Source organism: Pseudopodoces humilis, chromosome 6 (assembly GCF_049639895.1).
Source record: "Pseudopodoces humilis isolate 2021_Gansu_Grassland_sample_001 chromosome 6, ASM4963989v1, whole genome shotgun sequence".
Classification (NCBI taxonomy): Eukaryota; Metazoa; Chordata; class Aves; order Passeriformes; family Paridae; genus Pseudopodoces; species Pseudopodoces humilis.
Genome location: NC_142205.1, coordinates 10299319 through 10319843, shown reverse-complemented (window position 1 = coordinate 10319843; position 20525 = coordinate 10299319). Strand labels below are relative to the sequence as shown.

The 20525-nt window shown below is 42.4% G+C and overlaps 1 protein-coding gene across 1 annotated transcript; it reads left to right on the top strand.

Annotated features, from left to right (window-relative positions):
* Positions 1–14103: 14103 nt before the first annotated feature.
* GPR78 (G protein-coupled receptor 78) lies at positions 14104–20293 on the top strand. Its single transcript, XM_005517867.2, has 3 exons — positions 14104–15113; positions 15646–15759; positions 19591–20293. The coding sequence occupies exons 1-3, from the start codon at positions 14446–14448 to the stop codon at positions 19826–19828; spliced, it is 1020 nt and encodes a 339-aa protein (XP_005517924.1). The 5' UTR covers positions 14104–14445; the 3' UTR covers positions 19829–20293.
* The last annotated feature ends 232 nt before the right edge of the window (positions 20294–20525 follow it).

Genomic DNA, 20525 nt, shown 5'->3' with positions numbered 1-20525 from the left:
TGGAGCCACATCTGCACCTGAATCTTTCAGCACCTCTGTCATCTCCATGATATCTTCTCTCCTAACCAAGACACTGTGACGCTGGGTGTTGGTTAGCATTCATATCAAAACCTCTTTCTGCTGATCTGGGAAGTTAAAGAGATAAAAAGGGATTACTTGATCCTTCATTTCAAGACCAACCTATTCATGCTGCCTGGGTGGTGCAAAGGGAACCTGATGAAACTACAAGTGAAGTCCATTACTTTAATTGCATGCTGATAATGAACCACTGCATGGAGGTGGTTATAGTAATTTGAAGAGCCAGAGTGGTTTAAAAGTTGCTCTTGCTCTATCCTCCTTTTAATCTCATCCTCCAAGAACAGCAGTGCTACTCAGCCAAACAGGTGTGCCCTGCCAGGGCTCTGACCTTAAATGCACTCAGGTATCAGGGGATTATTTAATTACTTTTAGCCTGTTTTAACCCATGCTGTTCAATGTTACCTGTGAAGCATATTATCCCTACTGACACAGCCGTCCTGTGGCATTACTGTGCAGTTTGCTTCATCTTCCCTGCAGGGACCACTGAAGTCAACAGTCTTTTCTAGAACTCTTAATGAGAGACAAAAGCCCCTTTGATGGGATTTTTTTCCCAAAACACGGACTGTAGTGATTATTACCTGTTTGCACAGCAGATGGACAAAAAATCCATCAGGAATAGTTGCCTTTCATCCTGTGAGGATATGAAACATATCCTGAAATGATTCCAGGATCCACTGGATTGTACGTTTTCTTCTTCTAGCATAGCTGGGAAGGAACTGAATAGGGAAAGGCTAGGAAGAATAACTTGCTCTGAAAATGTAGTTTCTTTTTTTGATACAAGAATGTTTTTTCCCAAGTCACAACAGGACACCAATGGAAACTGAGTCCCTAAATGCCTTTGTAAATCAAAGTGAAACTGTAAGTGAAAGTTAATGGGTTTCATGCTTAAATATGCTTGTCTCTGAAAATTTCCCTCACCAGCCATTCTACTATAAATGTGTGAAGGGAAAATTGAGGATGTGGCACATTTAGAGTTCAGTAAAGCATTTGGCAGTGTGTTTCATGATGTCTTACTGCTAAATTAATTCAGATTGGCTTGGATAGCAGCATACTCATGTGGGCTGGAAACTGCCTGGCAAATTGTAAACACGTGGCAGTGATAAAGAGTCTTCCTTCTACAGTGTTGAAGATATCTGTCTGGTGGCATATACTGTAGGGACTGCAACTAACCACATCTCATTATATTATGAGTATAAACATCTTAAATATTAACTGGAAAGAGAGACCCAAATCTGGAAAAATTTAAGTATATATATAGCTCTTCAGAGGCTGATTAATCTTTTTGAGGTCTAGAGATCTAAAGTCCCAAAAAGATTATGAATACAGGGCTAAGGGATTAGAAACAAGATTAATTTGGACAGGAAAAGAACCCTAAACAAAGCAAAACAAAATAATAAAACCCCATCCAAGGAACCTAAAAATAATTTTTAAAAATACGATGAGAGAAAAAAAGGCTAGAAAATTGTAAAGGTCTATTGACAATAATCAAGAAGTGCATTATACAATACCTTGGACTATGACACAAGAAAAAAAAAATAAACCAGTGACTTCAGAATGTGTGTACAAAGCCATGATGTAATGGACTAATTTTTTTATGATATTAACTACTAACTGTTGATCAGAATTATTTCACTACTACTGGTTGAAATCTTCCTCTGTTGTGTGGTGATGGAACGTCAGTTTGGACAGTGAAGCTCTGAGCCAGCTCTTGCCGTTGCAGGGATGAGGAGAGTAACAGAGACACATTTTCCCTGTGGCTCCTGGTTACTACATCCTTCCTAAGGACTGCAGTGCTCACATTATCCCAAACACATCCAAGGAAATTCAGAGAAGTCAAAAAAACAAACTGAACTATGCTTAACTGATGAAACAGCCAAACCTGCAGAGTTTTCTAAAGAATAAGAAGTACTAGATATTTTCCTCCTTGAAAATATTTAGAGCCATTTTATTACATTACAAGCTCACTGAAATAAACTGAAAAACCTAAAAGTAAGCATTTTTAAATAACTTTTATATTTTAAAAATACATATATTTGAGAGTATTCCTTAGAATCCAAAATATGTATTTTTTAAAGAAAAAAAAAATCCCTGGCCTAAGGAGCATGTTAATTAAGTCATTCTACCATCATTCCACTGTAGTTTTTTTCTGACACAGCCTTATGATATGTCAATATTTCATAAGACTCCCAAATCTTCATCTTGTGGTAAATCTGGTTTGTTCTTTAGTGAAAGGAGAGTTACTTACAAAATACTGTATAAATAGATGGGTTCTACTGGTAAGTGGTAACTGTGTAGCATTATATATTTTCACTCTTATTAATCTTATTTCACCATGTACAAAAAACTTGTTACATCTGCATCTTGAGAGTTCTATAGCAACTACAAAGGTTGCAGCCTTTTACCATCAAAAAATTGTGCTAAAACTGGCAGATGTTGAAATGTAAACTTTTACTGGCAGGTGCTGGGGATGCTTCTGCTTCCCATTTAATAGAGAGGAGAAATGCAGGTGCAATCTGATAGGAGATCTTTCTGCAAATGCTCCCTTTCTATCATGGTGAAAGGAATGGACCAAGTGGGTTCAAAACTAAATTAACAAGAAATGCCATAGCCAATTAGGTATCTTGATCTATTATGGCTAATTTGTTAACTTCTGGCTGTGTGTTGCCCCATCCTCCACCCAAATCTCAGCCATCTGCTGACAGAGTACAGCATTTACCAGGTGGTACATGGATATCATATACAGCTTATAACAACGAACCTCCAATGTATTCAGCTTGACCAAATGGTTATGAGGCAGTTTGGGAACTGAAATTTAATCTGAAATAAAAACAAGAAAAAGAGTGCCTAGGTTGGTCTACTGATAATTGCAACATGCATTTATATAGCAACACCACTAATGCTACTTGTTTTTTCAGATATGTGGACAACAAACACACACATTGGCCAAATTATCAATTTGCTTTTAGCCTGGACTGGCAAGGCATAGAGGGTTTTTTTGTTAATCATCATCCATTAATGCTTAGCCAACTGAAAAGGACTCTGAACAGGACACCCCTTGCTTTGCAGCACTAATGCTATAAATTGAGTGTAATTGAAGGCAATCAATGATGAAAGAACTATATGCTGGGATGCTGCAGTTTATTCACAGTGTGCCCCAATATGTGCATTCTCAGAGGAAAAAAATACTTAAAATCCAGATATTTTGGTTGGTTTTTTTTCTGTACTTTTACTATCCAAGGACATAGGAAAGTGCTAGCAAAAAAATCCAAACCAAAACAAAACAGAAAAACAAACAAAAAGGATAAATCAAACTGCAAAAAACTTAAAAAAATGCAAATAGCCAAATAAATCAAACCATCAAAACCCTCAAACTGGACCACTTAGACATTATTTTTCCCAGTTAACATAGTTTCTTCTTCCACATTTTACGCTTTGGGTTTAAACATTTTTTCCCATCATTTTGTTTTCATGCAGTTGTTTTTGGTTTTGCTGTTTAGAACAAAGGTACACACTATTTGTTTAACCAGAAATGATGGTTTGTCTTTTTCTGAGAACTGCTTGGAAAAGTAAGGTGCATGCTTAGTCACTCCAGTTTAATCTTCCTGAGTGCCTTTGAGAACCAGGAAACTGAGGCTTCAGCAGAGCTGCTGGGCTGAGCTCTGCCAAGAGGCTGCAGAGCCAGCTGGGCTGGGCAGGAGGGAAGGGGATGGCTACGGGCTGGTGACCTGCTTGGGAGAGAGGGAAACACCACCCACAGGTCCTGCACCTCCTTCTGCTGCTACCTGCAACTGGCAGGAATTTCATCACATCCTAACAAACCCCAAATTCAAGAAGGAATGGGAATAAATCCCCAGATTCCTGATGCCTCCATCCTCCCCAAAGAGTATCTCAAAAACGCTGGTCTTACAAAACAGTGCACACTGGTTTCTTTGAGCTGCGGCTTGTTGTTTTACAGGATTGCTCCTCATACCCTGCAGAAACATTCTGCTTGTCACTTATATTCAAAAATATAATTTAGGGAATCTGAATGTAGAAATGACCAGACTTCAATCATTACTTTAATAAAAGTTTTGTTTGTTGTTTGGGTTTTTATTTTTCCAACAGCATAATAAGGTTGTCAGTTTTTATTTGTGAGCTAGTTATTATAGGAGTCAATTTACATAAAAGGCAATTTTAAGTTGAGAAATACCATCAAATTATTATGTGTCTTAGAGAATACCACAGAAAATTTGGTTTGGTGTGTAATATTTAATACTTTGATCAGAGACTTGGGAGACAGCATAAGATCACTGACAAAACTTCATCTCAAAAAGAAAATGGAGACAAGTAACAATGGAGTGATCCATGGCCTACAGTGGTCCAGATCAGTCAGCTAAAAGAACTGTGCAGTGTGTGCACAGTTAGAGCAGCCAGTGTAAAGTCATACCTGTAGAACCATTCCACTTACCTTATGCTGTAAAGAAGGACCCCTCTGAACTCAGGAAGAAAGTGCTGCAACATGAATTTCCCGGTAACTTTGAAATCAGCTGTGTCAGATGCCACAGATGCAAGCAAATGTTGTTTAATATAAACCTTCAGTTTATAGCAGATTATTTTGCTCCATAATCAGTCTGGTGGGTATTACCTATGAGTGCATCTGGAAGGCTCTCCTTGATTGTGATTTCCCCTGTTAAAGACATGCTGAACTGGAGGGGGCTCAAATTAAGGACTGGAAACTGGTGGACTTAATCTGTCTGCTTAGAGTAACAGAATTTGGATTACTGGCTCTTTAATCTGGTGGAGAAATGTAAAAACCATCCCCTGGCTAAAGTTAATTCTGAACACATGCGGCTCAAATACGACCCATATCTTTGTTAGCAGAGAGAGAAATTAGCCAGGACAAATGTGGTTGGTCCCCTGCAACAGACTCCCTGCATAATTCCCTTTTTTTTTGTCATTAAGTTTGAATTTTTACTCGTGTTGTAGAACAAACAACATAATTGCATACCCATTTCTGAAAGAATGTCAAAAGAAATGATCACAGCTGTTACCTTTATTTGGTTTGATGATCTATAAATCCTCTTAATATATCTTGATTATTGATTTTTAACATTATCTAATTAAAAAGTAAACAACACAACTTTCAAGGTTATGCATAAACCCATTTAAAGTTAGCAGACACCTTGCTTTTGAATACAATTATACAATATAATTGGAAAGGAATAGCATATATATAACCTCAAAGAACACAGAGAATTTTACAAAATGAACATAATGGCTGCTCTTGGGACCTTTTTACTGGATATATCCCTTAATAAACATTGAGGAATACTGGCTTGAATGAGCATATTTGAGGAATTCTACCTTAAAAAAGATATCAGAACACTGTGCTTTACTGAGATATCTCAAGTCCACTGACTTCTTATGAAATTCAGTTTCATATATACTAACTCTGTCAATGACTTTGGGGGTTCTGTTGGTTTTAATCCCAACCTTGTGTCTATCCCTGTGGGAAGCAAAAGCCCAGCACTTGAAAATTTCTCCAAAAAAAAAAATTGTGCAGCTCTTTTTAGTTTGAGGAATAAAGAATGGAATGTGATTAAAATAAGGACACAGTTTCAGAGAGAAAATACATAATGCTGAAATACAAGAATTACTAAATAGTGTTAAGAAAAAATTCCATGGAAATGTGCAGTGAAAGTTGCTCTACTAAACCAACATAAACTCTAGAATCAACTAACATATCAAACAGGATCAGATATATTAAAACAAGGCAGAAATTTTACCCTGGATTGCTCAGGCAGATTTAGGAATTAAACCAAAAATTTTCCTATATTAGACTTGCAACTTAATTACCTCAACTAGAAAGGGAGCTTTTCCATATCCTGGAACATTTTTTTGTGTGAATTAAAGGCATTTTTCAAATTACTTATTACCTTTTTCTGAAACTGTTATGTCAAAAATACCAGAAGCTGAGTGTGCATTGAAATGGCAGGGAGAGTTCACTGCAGCTCTACACAAGAGTTTTCCAGAACAGCTCTGTGTATGACAACACAGATGAGGACAGCATATTTTTACTTGCTTAACTCATTGCATGAAGCTGGATGATGGGTACAAAGCTCTGCTTAGCTGTTTCCAAGACTACTGCTATGTTAATGAAAACAATTATCCATGAAAGAGACAAAATTCTAAATGACCTTAAGAGGCACAAAAAATGAATTGAATTACCAACAAAAATAATTCAGAATAAAAAAATATTTCAGAATAAATTATTAACTTGTAACACATCTCCAAAGAAATTGCAGAGCTTACAAAACTCAAGGGACCTCATCAGCAGAAGGAAGAAAAAATATTTTGAGAGTATTTGATTTGCACTGGGCTCACAGGGTAAGAGTTGGGTATTTTAGATGAGCTGTGAGCAGTGAGGTACAACAGATCTGCAAACGTAGGTAACCTCCCAGAGCCCTTGTGTGAGAAGGAAGCTCGTGGCATTTCCTCTCCCCAGTCTGTGAAAGACCTTCATTCCCATCTTCCCCCCGTGGGAGCAAGGTTTGAGCAGAACCCCCTGTGTGGCAAACAAGCCATGAGGTCCAGCCCAAGGCTCACTCAGCCTCTGCCGCCGCGGACACGGCTCAGGGCACGGAGACTCCACCACATCGTCTGGGCCAAGGGAGCCCTTCCTGCAGGCTGCCCCACAGGTGGCCAAAGGTGCTTGTAGGAGGTGTAGGAGCAGTGGAGAGCCATTATTTGCACTTATCCTTTGGTTCCTCATTCCTGTGAATTTCTGAAGATCTTGCTGACTTTGATAGCATTTGTTTGTGGAGGGGTTCCTGGCAGGACTGGGAATAACTTGTCCTGTGTTCTCCAGATGAAAGCCCATCCAGATATGGATGAGAGTGAGACTCAAGGGTATAAATATTTCACTTCTATGCTTCTGGAGGGGGACTAAGCCCCTCTTGGCAAATTTGGAGGGGATGATGGGGGGCCGAATGTTATTATTGTTCCTAAGCAACTCACTTGCTGTGGGAACCTCTGCAATGCCAGTGCAGTTTGTATTATTCAATGTCAATCTTGTCCTGGCAGTTTCTTGATTTTCATTATTTACCCTGCTGAAAGAGGGGCTTTTTCGGTATTGGGTTGTTTTTTTTTTAATACACTCAGTGAAACACACAGTGAAAGGTGCATGATAATAAAGGCTCCAAGATAGCTGTGCACTCATAATAACCTGTATTCACATTTAAAAGCCTTAGCCCCTGAGTGTTTCTATGAAAGCAGCATAGTGCAGGCCTATTTATTACCTGCCAATTCCATTTCTTAGAGTGGAGTTGCCTCTGAGCCAGAGTATTTTCTGCAAAAACATGTTCCTGCGGATGGATGTGGGGGTGGGTGGATGGGTGGGTAGGCAGAGTAAAAGGATGGGTGTGATGGGAGGACAGTGCCTAGATATTGCTGTAGAAAATATCTCAGCTATTTATTCCTCAAGGCAGATGGTGCCCGTTGATTACCTTCACCAATAGGAGCCGTACCTGCTAGTGAGGGTGTGAAGAAATGTCTCTGCAGTGTGGGGCTGAGGAAAGGCAAACTAAGGTGTTCCAGCAGGATACTGATGAAAGATTGATGTGTGAAGGTTAAAGGGCTGGGGCAGGGTGAGCAACACAGAGCTCTTATCCTGAATTATGGGCCCTGGGCTGCTGTGTGAAGATAAGTTGTGCCTATGCTGTAGGAGGGGATTTTCAGAGCCCAGAGGCAAAGTGCCGTAATGCCAGAGAATACTGTCCTGCTGCAGCCACCCTGGTCATGTGTGAGTTCAAACCAAGGTGACTTGTTCAGCCCAGCTTTTTCTGCCCTTTTGATCCAGCATCTGCTTAAACTGCTCCAGAGCAAACAGCTTAGGACAGAGCTCTCACCTGTGTACTTGTGCTCCTTCCTCTGCAACCATCCAAAGGGCTTTGTGCACCTGTCCCTGAGCAGCTCAGCACAGATCCCTGGCAAATCAGCCCTTCCACTGCACAAGGTGGGGTTAATTTTTTCTTAATGTGCTTGCTTAGAGTGCTCTCTATAATAAATAACCATAATCAAAATGGCCTCATCCTAGAAGTTTCATACTGTTTTACAGTCTTATGTTTGATTGCTTTCATTTCCACTGCATTGGTCTCCCAGTGGCTTTAAGAGACTTATCTTGGATTTGCACTGACTCAGGGAAAACAGAATCAAACCATCTTTGTAAGATGTGGGAGAGATTCTGAACAAGTAAGGCAGGAAAAGGAGAATTTCAAGAGTACAGCAAAAGAACACATGCTGTTTTTTTCATGTGTTGGCTCCTGGAACTTCACTGCAACACTAAATAAATTTCCTCAGCAGCTTCTGAAAAATGCCACTTAATGTTTGCTGGCCTCTGGAAGTGCTAAACATTGTCACATTTGTTGAAAATGCCAGTAAGAGGCTCCTGGGAGTTTCATCCCCATGACTGCATCTTTGGTAAGTTTTATAACAATCTGGTGTAGTACAGCATTTCTAGTAAGAACTATTGTATTTTTGAGGCACTGAAAAATAAAAAAAAAACCCCACACTTTAATCTTTATTCCTGTCAGGTTACAAATATATCAATATACCAAATCCTTAAAAAGATACAAAACAGATGAAAATGGAAAATTATATGTGCTCTTACATTCAATAAGATTCCACTCACCATTTTAGTTTTTTCTGGAGACTGCAGAATAATTGTACCTTTGCAAAATATTAAATTCTGGTTAAAGCCCAAGTCCTGAATATTTAATTAAATCAGGAGTAACTCTATTGTAGAACCAGTCTGGGGAGAGAACAGACATAGTTTGGATATTTTGAAGAACTTGTCCCTGAGTTATGAAAGGCAGAGATTCAAGTACTCTGCCACTTGCTTGAGGCAACAGTATTCCTCCATTAATATTTCAGACTTGCATTATAGTTGTAAAGCTTCTGAGTGTAAAAGCCAGTTAGTGTTTTTTTAACTCCTGACACAAACTTCACTGAAATCAATATATTTTGCTGCTCAGTAGAATAGCATATTTTTGCCTTCACACTTTTGCATTGCACTCTAGGAAAAAAAACCAAAAACAAACAAATAAACAAACCAGCCAATTTGATTCCAAAGCCAAATTTTGCAATCCAGAATTCTGGTTCTACTTGCTGCCTCACGTTGTGAAAGAGGAAAAAGGCAAAATGAACTGGTGGGGAAAGAGGAAGCACTGACACATATCCACACACAACTGTTTTTCAAATTGTAGGTCAACTGAAACTGCCTGAGTTTCTGTGAATTTTTTTGTTTTCCTGTCATCTTCAAGTATTTGTGCACTTCCATTTCCTTTAAGAATATCAATAATAAAATCATCAAATCACTTTGGTTGGAAACAACCCTAAAGATCACTGAGTACAGCTGTTAACCCAGGACTGCCAAGTGCCACTAAACCATGTCCCTCAGTGTCACACCTACACTTAGAAGATATTTAGAGGTCTTCTAAATACCTCCAGGGATGATGTGTCAACCCTTTCCCTGGGCAGCCCATTTCAATGCTTGACAACCCTTTTGGTGAAGAAAGTATTCCTGTTGTCCAATCTAAACCTCACAACTTGAGGCCATTTCCTCTCGTTCTGTCACTTGTTACCTGGGAGAAGTGATTGATCCCCACCTGTCTACAACTTCTTTTCAGGCAGTTGTAGAGAGTGAAAAGTTTCTCCATGTGTCTCATTTTCCCAGGCTAAATAAGCCCAGATCCCTCAGCCACTCATAAGATTTCAGACACTTCACCAGCTATGTTGCTCTCCATCTATCTAAATAAAATAATGTCTTCTGGAATAATTTTGAGATATATTTTTGCAGAGTATAAGAATATATCTAGTTTGCATAAACAGAAAATATGACTCAAAAGATTTTTTTAAAAGTATAGACTTTTGATACAGCTGCAAGATTATCTGTTGAACTTTGAGATTCATCATTATAGTACTTAGGCAATTTTGAAGAAATTTCAATCTGCAGAACTGTGGCATGGTTGAACTTCATATTTCTGCTCCAAATTTTTCCCGCAAAAGTAGAGGCCTAGTGAAGGAATGTGTGGGCTTTACACATGTGGAGTTTTTCTTTGTTCCATTTTAGGAAGATTTTTAGGACAAAGTTATTCCACAGGTGGTAAATGTGCCTACTGGAATTCTGCCACAGGAACAGTCTTTCAGAATTGTATTAGACTGATGAGTCAGGCTTCACATCTTTTCTTTAGAAACTAACAGGATGTCACTTGTCACAGTAGTACTATCTGCTCCTTTATTTGTCTTATTGTTCCAGAAAGAATAAAAGCTATATTTGTGTAGTAGCCCTGCTTGCTCAAAGACTCTATAGTTCAAATCCTAATAAAACAGTCCCCTGAAAAGAAAGAGGGAAAAAAAAAAAAAAAAAGAACAAAAGAATAATAAGAGATTTGAAGGACTCTGACTTCACTAAAGCTTCATTAGCTAAATGAAACGTGAAAACAAAAATACACCTGCAGTCACTGTGGAAGTAAGATGATATTTCTCTGTGCTTGTCAGGATCTATCAGTACCAGACCTATTTACAGGACATATTGAAAATTCTCATGGGTATTAACCAGTCTTACTCACTTTTGAAATGGGTCACATTTTAGCAAGTGCCCTAGAAGTGAAAAGCTTTTGTGTAACATCAGTTCCATGAGTCATTTCCCCCCATATTGGTTAATATAATTTAATTTCCCTCTCTTCACCTGTCATAAGAGGATCAGGGGAAAAGGGTTGCTTTTCTCTGTACTTGTGAATTAATTGATATAATTTGTTTGAGGTTTCCTTCTTTCACGGTGCTTTCTTAAAATTAGAACCAAAATAAATGTGTTCCTAGCCATTGCAGAATAAATTGATTAGAGCTGATTATGTGCAGTTGTGATGTACACTGAAATTTGCATGACACATCTCTCCTGGAGTGAAACTAAAAAAGGAATTTGAATCTTACCCCATTCTTTTCAAAAAAGTACAGTCCATTCACCATTAAATCAAATAAGTTGTGGTCAATATTTAGAACAGATGACTGTGTAGATTTATTGAATGATGCAGCTGTTAAAGTCTCAGGCACTTACCTAATCTGTATTAACTAAGTAGTCTATGTTTATTAAGGGATAATTATTGGCAAGAACATCTCTATTTTTCCTTTTCTTAATTGTATTACAGCAGTCTCTACAGTCCCCAGTTTCCACCATGACAGTAGCCTTGACAAATTCTGTAAGATCTTGATTGGGAAAATGTATGTGTTTAGTATGACTGCTGTGAGCATTTGAAATTACATAATATGTCATACATATGTCTGCTTATATGTGAAAAGATAGCAGGAGTAAATGTATTTCTGGGGGCTAAGGAGGCCCTGCCCACATTTGCAAGCCCAGCACAGCAAGTCTGAGCCTTCTGGCTGTTTCCAGCCTCATAAGCTGCAGGCGAGACTGGAAGGTGTCTGGTATGAAGTGTTAGGGGTTGCTGCCTGAAAATGGGAAAGGGTCAGCAGAGGACTCACATTCCACAGGAAGCTATGTGCATGTTTAACTCATCACATTAACGAAGTTCCACTGAAAGCAAAAGGAGAAATCCAACAAAGTCATCTGTACAGGGTTCTTTGATCCCAGAATATAGTTGCAGAGTACTATAGAACTCACATGTACATGTGAAAAAATCAGAATAACTTTTCTCCCACCTTTTTGACACCTTTTTTTATTTTCTTGTCTTATATCAATGTATTCTTTCTGCATCAGTTTTGAGAAAAAATTCATTCTTCATTTGAAAAAGCCGTATGAGAGAAATTATGTTTGTATATATGTATGTGTAGAAGACAGAGAGAAAGAAAGAGACAGAAGTTGTCCTTTGTCTGGATCCAAGAGGAAACAGCTTTTCAGGTAGCTATCCCAGTAAGGGAACAGCACATCTAGGTTGTCTCTGAGATGATATAAAATAGCATCTACCCCACCTGACACCACTACTCAACCCCTATTCCCAGCTGTCTAACATAAAGGCTCCATAACCTTGTGATGCTGTTAAATGAAAGGTAGGTAATATATGGCTCCTGATCAGTAGGAACTGTAAGAATTGCTGCTGTGAGAGAGGGAGTAATTGCAGAACCTTTGTTCTGTAAGGATACAGCCAGGTTCCCCACGATGGTTCATTTCTTCCCAACCCTTCCCAAACAGTGTTGGCTCTTTGATGATAGAAGTGCAACAACTGAACTCTGAGAAAACTGGTATTGTCATGCTTTCATAGATTTCTTTTCCCTCAAATGCTTACACAGATACAGGATTTTTGCTCGTCAAGCATAAGCCCTGTGAAATGTATCTGCACTTTTTTAACTTTGGAAATGACAGCTTTCTGATCAAAGAAAACATTAATTTTCTTTCCATTCTGAGGAATAGTACTGTACTGGTTTGCTTCCAAATAACACATCTCATGTCTTGTTGCTTTGCTCTTTCGTTAAGACGTGTAATTTACCATAGCAAGCTTTTCAATTAGGGACTGATCCAAAACTTTAACTACTCTTGTGGGAAAAAACCCAACAAAACCTACATTGCTTTCAGGCTCTTTCAAGCAGTTTTATGTACAGTTATTCACACAGTGGTCACACTTGCGTGACAAGGTTACACTGTAGGCACAATATATACAATACAGCATTTCCTTAGGATATTAATAGTAATTTTGGATGGTAGGAAATCCACCTTTTCTTCTCCTTTTTCTTTGTGTCAGTTCTGCCGATCAACTGTAAAATGTGACAGTGATTAGACATGGCAGCTTTTTTCTGTACCAGCGTTTTGATGCACCAAAACTTACTCTCTTTTTTCTCTCTCTGTTTTTTTGTTTGTGTTGGTCTTTTTTTGTTTTTAATCTAAGACAAAGATTCACATCTTTGGGAATTAGCCACTTGATCCACATTTCTGACAGCTGCAGGGGTGGAATTTCTTTTGTCTTTCTTGTCTGTCTTTTCAGCTTTTGCCAGAATGTGATAACAGAAAAAAACTTTCTGACCACCACACTGTCATGTTATTGGTGTGACTGGAAAATGGTAAAAAGAGAGACTACAGATTACCACAGAGTGTGCCAGCATCGCCCTAATGTGTGTACTTGTTCAACTAGCTGGTGAGTCCAAGCATTCAAAGTGGAGCCTCTAACCAAGAACCATCCCTCACTGCTGGCCAGCAGGTGCGGGTGTGAATGCCCAGAGGGCAATCATAGCAAGCGTTGAAGGGGGAAAAGGGCAAGCAATCCCTCAGATGTAAGGGGGCCAAGCCTGCCAAAGGACACAGACACCAGGTTTTGAACAGGTTTCAGGAGTGCCAGATACAGCTGGTGCGCTCAGTCTGTCCCTGAGCACAGCGCAGGGATCAAAGCACCAGTAACTCATCTCCAGGTCTGGTCCTTCCTGAGCTGCACACTAGCGGAAAGTTTGGCTTCCTGCTGCTCTCGCCTGCGATCCGGGAGTGGATCAGCGCGTCGCCGCGATCCCTGGCTGAGCCTGTGCCTCGCAGCCGCTCGTCTGCGCATGAGTCGCTGCGGGAGGCTCGGCGGCTGGAGTATTTGAGGGGCTGGGCAGCGGGGGAAGATGCTCAGAGCCTGCGGAGGCCGTGCGCCCGGCGGAGCGGAGCGGCGCTGGGGCATGGAGGGGGCGCGGGCTCTGGGGGGGCCGCGCCCCGAGGCTTGAAGGCAGAGCGGGGCGGCCGTCGGGGCAGCGCCCGCTTCAGCACCGCGGACAGCGCACGGCGAGCGCCGCTCCTCCGGCCCCTCTGCCCCGGCCCCGCTGCCCCGGCCCCGCTGCCCCGGCCCCGCTGCCCCGGCCCCTCTGCCCCGGCCCCGCTGCCCCGGCCCCGCTGCCCCGGCCCCTCTGCCCCGGCCCCGCTGCCCCGGCCCCGCTGCCCCGGCCCCGCTGCCTCGGCTCCGTTCCCCCGGCTCCCCCTGGCTCCGGGTTCTGGGCGCCTCGGGCCCCCTATCTCCAGCTCCTGTTCTCGGGTACCCCCCTCTCCCCCTATCTCCCGATCCTGTCGCTGTGTGCCCCGAACGCCCTACTCTCGGCTCCGGCCACTCTCCTCCCGGGTCCCGCTGCCCCGCTGCCTGATTCTGCTGCCAGAGAGCCCGGGCCCCGCTGTCCCTGTCCTCCCCATCTGCCCCGTCCAGGCTCCCAGTCCCGCTCCCCTCGCCCCTCTCTCCGCACCTTCTCTGACTCGGCTGGCCGCCCCTGCCCCTCTCGCTCTCCCCGCTGTCCCGGCTCTGCCCCGCCGCCGGCACCATGCGCGGGCGGCCGGGTTGGGCGGCAGGCGAGGCTGCGGTGCCGGCGCGGGTGCCCCCTTCCTCCTGCCCTCGCCCGCTCCAGGCGACCCGCTGAGAGATGGACTTGGCAGGCGTGCTGCTGGCGCTGCTCCTCGTGCTGGTGCTGGTCGTCTCTCTGCTCTCCAACCTCCTGGTGCTGCTATGCTTCGTCTACAGTACGGAGATCCGCAAGCAGGTCGCCGGGGTTTTCCTGGTGAACTTATCCTTCTGCAACCTGCTTCTCACCGTTCTGAACATGCCTTTTACCCTGCTGGGCATCCTGAGGAACCAGCAACCCCTCGGGGGCTGCGTCTGCAAGGCGGTGGGTTTCCTGGAAACTTTCCTGACTTCCAACACGATGCTGAGCATGGCAGCGCTCAGCATCGACAAATGGATTGCCGTGGTGTTCCCCCTAAGCTACACCAGCAAGATGCGGTATAAGGACGCTGTGATACTGATGGGCTACTCGTGGCTCCACTCTCTCACGTTCCCCTTGGTATCCTTGTTTTACTCATGGGTAGATTACAACAGCGTTTACGCCTCTTGCACCTTACACCTGAAGGAGGAGACGGAGCGGAGAAGGTTTACAGTGTTCACCATTGTCTTTCACTCCACCAGTTTCATGCTGTCTCTGGTGATCTTGTGTTTCACCTATTTAAAGGTGTTGAAAGTTGCCCGGTTCCACTGCAAGCGGATAGACATTATTACCATGCAGACTCTGGTTTTGCTGGTGGATATCCACCCCAGGTAAAGCGTGCGCGTTGGGATTCACAGCCCCGGTCACTCGCGGTAGTTCCCCCGGGCAGAAGCCATATCCCGCCTCTCCAGCACCCTTTCCTGCCTGCCCCGGCCGCATGGCTCTAGCTTCAGACGCTGCTTGCAGTGCCAGGAACGGTGCCTTGGGCATTTATAACCTGTTTAAATGCTAATCTGGCTCTCCGGGTTATCTCATTTGCTCGAGCTCTCTTCAAGCGGGAGTCACTGTTTTGTTGAGTGCGATCGTCCCGGGGCTCGGTGGGGCTGGGGCTATCCTCCTTGCCCTCCTCTCCCCGGGGGAATTGCCTTTCTCTCCCCCGGGAGGCTGCCCTCCTCCCTCGGGGCTGCTCTTCCCCCCGACCGGGCTGCCCTCCTCTCCCCGGACCGGGCTGCCTTCCTCTCCCCTTCCCTTCCCGGGTGCAGGGGCTAAGGGTGTGGAGAGGGTTCTTCCCCTCTCCTTGGGCTCACGCCTCACCTCCTCCCTTCTTGCCTTAACACCCTCGCTGCTCTTTTCTCTCTGTAGTGTGAAGCAGCGCTGTCTGAACGAGCAGAAAAGGAGGAGGCAGCGGGCTACCAAGAAAATCAGTATTTTTATAGGGTCATTCGTGATCTGTTTTGGTCCTTACATTATCACCAGGTCAGTATCCCCTGTGGGGGTGGGAGACTTTGCGGGATCGAGATGTCCTGTGATGTGCCATGGGGTCCTACAGCTAATTCTGGGGGACCAGAGCCAAACGGACCCCCGGGACCAGTCTTGAGGGGCAGAGCACACAAAAACACACAAACACACCCTGACACGCTGCTCCTGTCCACACACCCAGTCCTAGGGGCAGCCCCGGCAGGACCTGGCTCTCCTTCCCTCATCGCAGCCAGGTCTGGGCACCTCTGCCAAAAGCAAGCAGCTTTTAGGACAAGTACTGGGAATTAATTACATGCCAGTCAGAGATAAAAGCAGTTTAAAAGACTTGCCACCCTTCCTTATTAGCACAAACGTAGCAACAGACAGAACAGACTTTCCTGATTAGCTTAGGGTTTTTTGGGTTTTTTTGTTTATTTTGTTTTAGGCATAAGGCCAAGCTTGCTGCTATTGGAAGCTGAGTTGATATAATTTAAATTTGTCCAGGCTGATAATTTGTCAGATAAGATTTCAGTCTAGAAACATTAATGCCTGTAAATATATTGCTAATGGTGCAGCACAGACTTGTGATGAGGTGTAAAAGTTATCTCCCAGGAAAAGCAATAATTAAACTTCTTAAATGTATAGGAAATGCCATGTTCCTCAACTGGACAGAATTATAGGCATCCATCCTGGTGTTTGCACCTTTTGAAGTGTCCATGCATCACTGTTGTTATTCACTTGTGTAGTCTTCATACAACAGATAATTATTATTTTTTTTAATCCTGTATAAACAAGTGAGTTTTAAGTCTGTGTAACTTCACTGAATTGCAGCATCCCAGCAATTAACCTTTCTTCTCTAAACTGAAATGGGCTACATCTTTCAAAAGTGATTTTTTAAAATATTTCCCACTTTCACAGTGTGTTCAAGACAGCCTTGAAGAGTGCTGACTTGTGTTGAGGTGCACTAATGTGCAAAACCTCCTGGTGAGGGCTTCTTCAAGGTTGTTACCAAGCTGCCAGTGTCTGCAGCCGCAGCAGCTCACAGAAACTGGCCAGCTTTAGTGCTCTGATCTCACACAGGCACACACATACAGGCCATTTATGGTCAGTGCCACTGCCCTTTTCTGAGAGGAGTAGGAGACAGGTCAAGGCCAGTGCACTAAACTGACAATAATTTTTAAATTTTTAAAGTGACATTTATTTCAGTTCCCATTTACATGTTGAAAGGGTTTCCTTCCTGATTGCCTGGATAACTACATCTTTTTTTCTGCAGTTGAAAGGATTATTACAAATATTAACATTACATCACATAGTTAAAAGGTTAATTTATCATTGTTCAGTACATTTTGAGTCATGTTCTATTCACTTTTGCCATAATCAGGATGTAATTATGTTGAGCAAAGTGGATTTTACCATCTTCTTTCCATCTAAACATTACCAAGCTCAGCAAAATCCAAACGTGGAGGAATTTTTTAGGGTGGAGGTATTTCTCATAAACTTCTAAAATGAAAGTTACTTCCTTCTTCAGACCTTGCATCTGGCAAATGTGAGATGGTGCATTTTCTATGTGTGACAAAGTGGTACCCACTGAATCACTACAGAGAAGGCTGAGGGCTGGTTTGTGGAAATGTGTGTCAAGGTATTTGGGGAGGACATCCTAAAAGGCTCCTTGTCTCAAAGACAAGGCAGTGCCAAGACAGCACTCCATGAAAGGTGGTGATGGAGGTGAGATTGGAGAACTTGCTGCCGTGCCTGTTTCTCTGTTCTCCCCTTATCCTGGCTTTTAGTGGGGGTGGCACTGAAGCAGTCTCTGGGGAGACAATATAAAAGCCATCCTCCCTGTTGTCTTGCTTGGCCTGGTGACTCAGGTTGCATTGTGAGCTCAGTATTTGCTCCTCACTTCAGAAATTTGAAGGAGATTAGTCTCATTAGCAATATATTCGTCTGTTCACTAAGAGACGACAGATGAATTTAATCTCTTTTGTAACAGCACTGAAAACAAGAAAATCTTACTAAGATGCATTCAGATGGGTATTTCTAAGTCTGACTTGTTTTGGCCAGACCCTTTATCTTATTAAAATCTGTGTAATTTTTCTTCTGTTGGCTTCAGCGCAGTTAAGTTTGGATCCATAATGCATTAATGGGAACATAGCAATACATCTATTTTCAAGACTGAAAGATATCTTTCTCTTCTTATTTAGTGCCTTTATAAAAACATCAATAATATTTTTCTTGTATTAGGATGATATGCAGGATGGGATAAACCTAAGCAATCACAGAGCAAGTGTCATTTATTGTACATTTATTTCTTATATTTTGCATCTTCCTATTCTGTCTATTTTGAATTCACTGGAACTTTTTCTGACCAGTTTCAAACAGAAGACATCTGTTCTTTTAAATGCACTTGTCATAGGAATGATTTAACTTTTAGCCATATAAAGAAGAAATTTTCCTGCTGCAATGTTCAGTCCAAATGATGGTAAGTCAGCTGTTCTATGAGGAGGGACTGGAACAGCTTCAAAAGTCAACACCCTGCAAGTCGGGAGCTCTGCAATTTGAAAAGAGGACAGAAGGTTCTTCAATTCTCAAGAAAACTTCTGATCTTACATCTTCAAACAGTGATGTCTTAGAGTACAGAAAAGGGCTATTTTATCTCCCAGAACATTTTCTTTACTTCTGGGATGAATAGAGCAAAGTAGCATACTCTTGCTCCTGCAAAAGGTTTTACAAAAGATATACACAAAATAAAAATTCCTCACCCTATACTTTGCACCTTCCTGGAGGATTTGCCCACGGCAGATGAGCTGGGTGAGACATTTGCTGGAATAGTCTGAAGGATTGCCCTCACTTCTGTGGAAAAATTGTTTAACTTAGCTGTGGTTTCTGCCCCCATGATTAATACATCCCTCTCAGCTGAGGTGCTGAGGCCACTAATCATCCGTGAAGCACAGACCAGGAGACACAGGTCTGGATGTAGCTGACTGGTCATATAATGATGATAAAAGTGTTGTCTCCTTGCTTTCTTTGGCCAGTCTAGAAGTTAGCTAAATGCACACAAAAGCTTCCAAGGCTAAGTAGTTGTAGGTGTGCTGCTAATCATACCGTGGGGTTGCAGCTGCCAGTCAGACCTGCCTGGGATACTGCCAGGTTGTTCTTCATACTGCAATGGTCTGATGTGAGTCTGCTCTGTGTCTGTGTTAATTCACCACAGTGCTGTAATGAAGGTTTGCTGATCTGTGTCTGTGGATTCAGTGACCTAGACCACATTTCTGGTGTCATTTGAGATGCTGCATGGTATCTGAGTCCTTTACCTAGGCTGGCAGATATGCCACAGGACCTAAAGCAGACCTTCCAGGAGCAGCAGCCTGATGCCAATGGGGTTATGTCCAAATGTCTCAAGTGTCACCTGACAGCTCTACTCAGGAAACTGAGCTCAGTGAGTCTGGGTGCCCCAAGTCACATGTGTCTATCTCAAGCTTGCAATGGGAAAGAGGTAGTCATTTATGTCACCACAATTTTGACCATTTACCAGCACTGCTCAGTAAATTCAGAAAGTGAGCAGTAAACTGCAGCACTCTCTTATCAACTCTACACAGAAGTATTACCACTGAAAACAGTTTTTCCCTCTTCCCACAGTAGGAATTGATTTTGTCTCCCAGTGGCCTCGATAGGAAAGTTCTCTTTGCCATTATTGAATGTGAGGAGTAAGTACATGGCCCTTCTCCTGCAGGGACTGTGTACTGTAAGAAAATAAATGTTGCTTGAATGTTTCATGAAGCGTGAGTTGAGCACTGGGCTCAGTGTGAGTATAACGCTCAAGTGTTTCCATTTCTCTTTAATGTTTAACAGGTTGATAGAGCTCATTCCTTTTGTTACCATAAATTACTACTGGGGAATTATAAGCAAGTGCCTCACCTACAGTAAGGCTGCATCAGATCCGTTTGTTTACTCACTTTTACGTCAACAGTACAAAAAAGTTCTGATCAACATCGTCAACAGGATACTTAAGAGGGACCTGTATCCGTCATCGGGGTACAACAGTTCTCTCGACACTGAAAACGATTACTGCTTGCACAGAACAAACTGACAACATGAAAGCATTCCCCTTCCAGGGAGACAGGTGTTTGCTGCTGCTGGAAAACTGCCTTTCTCCTCTCATGCTGACAGTGGTGACAGTGTCTCCAGGGTGTGAAGGCTGCATTAATGCGACACATTTCACCGTGGACTTTCATCGACAGGCTCTTCCCTGGTCTGCAGCCAAGCACAATCCATGGCAAAGCCTTGTCCCCAGTGAACAGAATTGGCTTGAGGGGTTTTAAGAAAGCCTTTAGAGGATTTTAGACATCTCTTAATGTTTCATGCATAAAGACTTGGTATGTCTCGGAGTGTTCCATATCAGACATGACATTCCAGTGTCTTCTGGGAGCACGGGAATCCCCACGCTGGAAGGACAGGTTCAGAGTCCTCCGTGCTGCGCATGTGACTTGGCAGCCCAGGATCTGCTGTTAGTTTTGAACATTAAAAATAGATCTTTTAATTGATTGATTTATGGTATTGGTGCCTCAAGTGAGTCAGCACTTTGAATCTGAGATTGTTACTATTATTCTTATTATTACTATTATTAATACTATAATTATTATTATTATTATTATTTATTACTAGGCATCATGATTGTAACATAGCCTTTAGGAAGTGGTACATATATTTGATATGCCAGTATTCTATCAAGCATAACCAAAGTCCACATATCTGAGTTACAAATATCTAGCACTTCAGTGGTATGT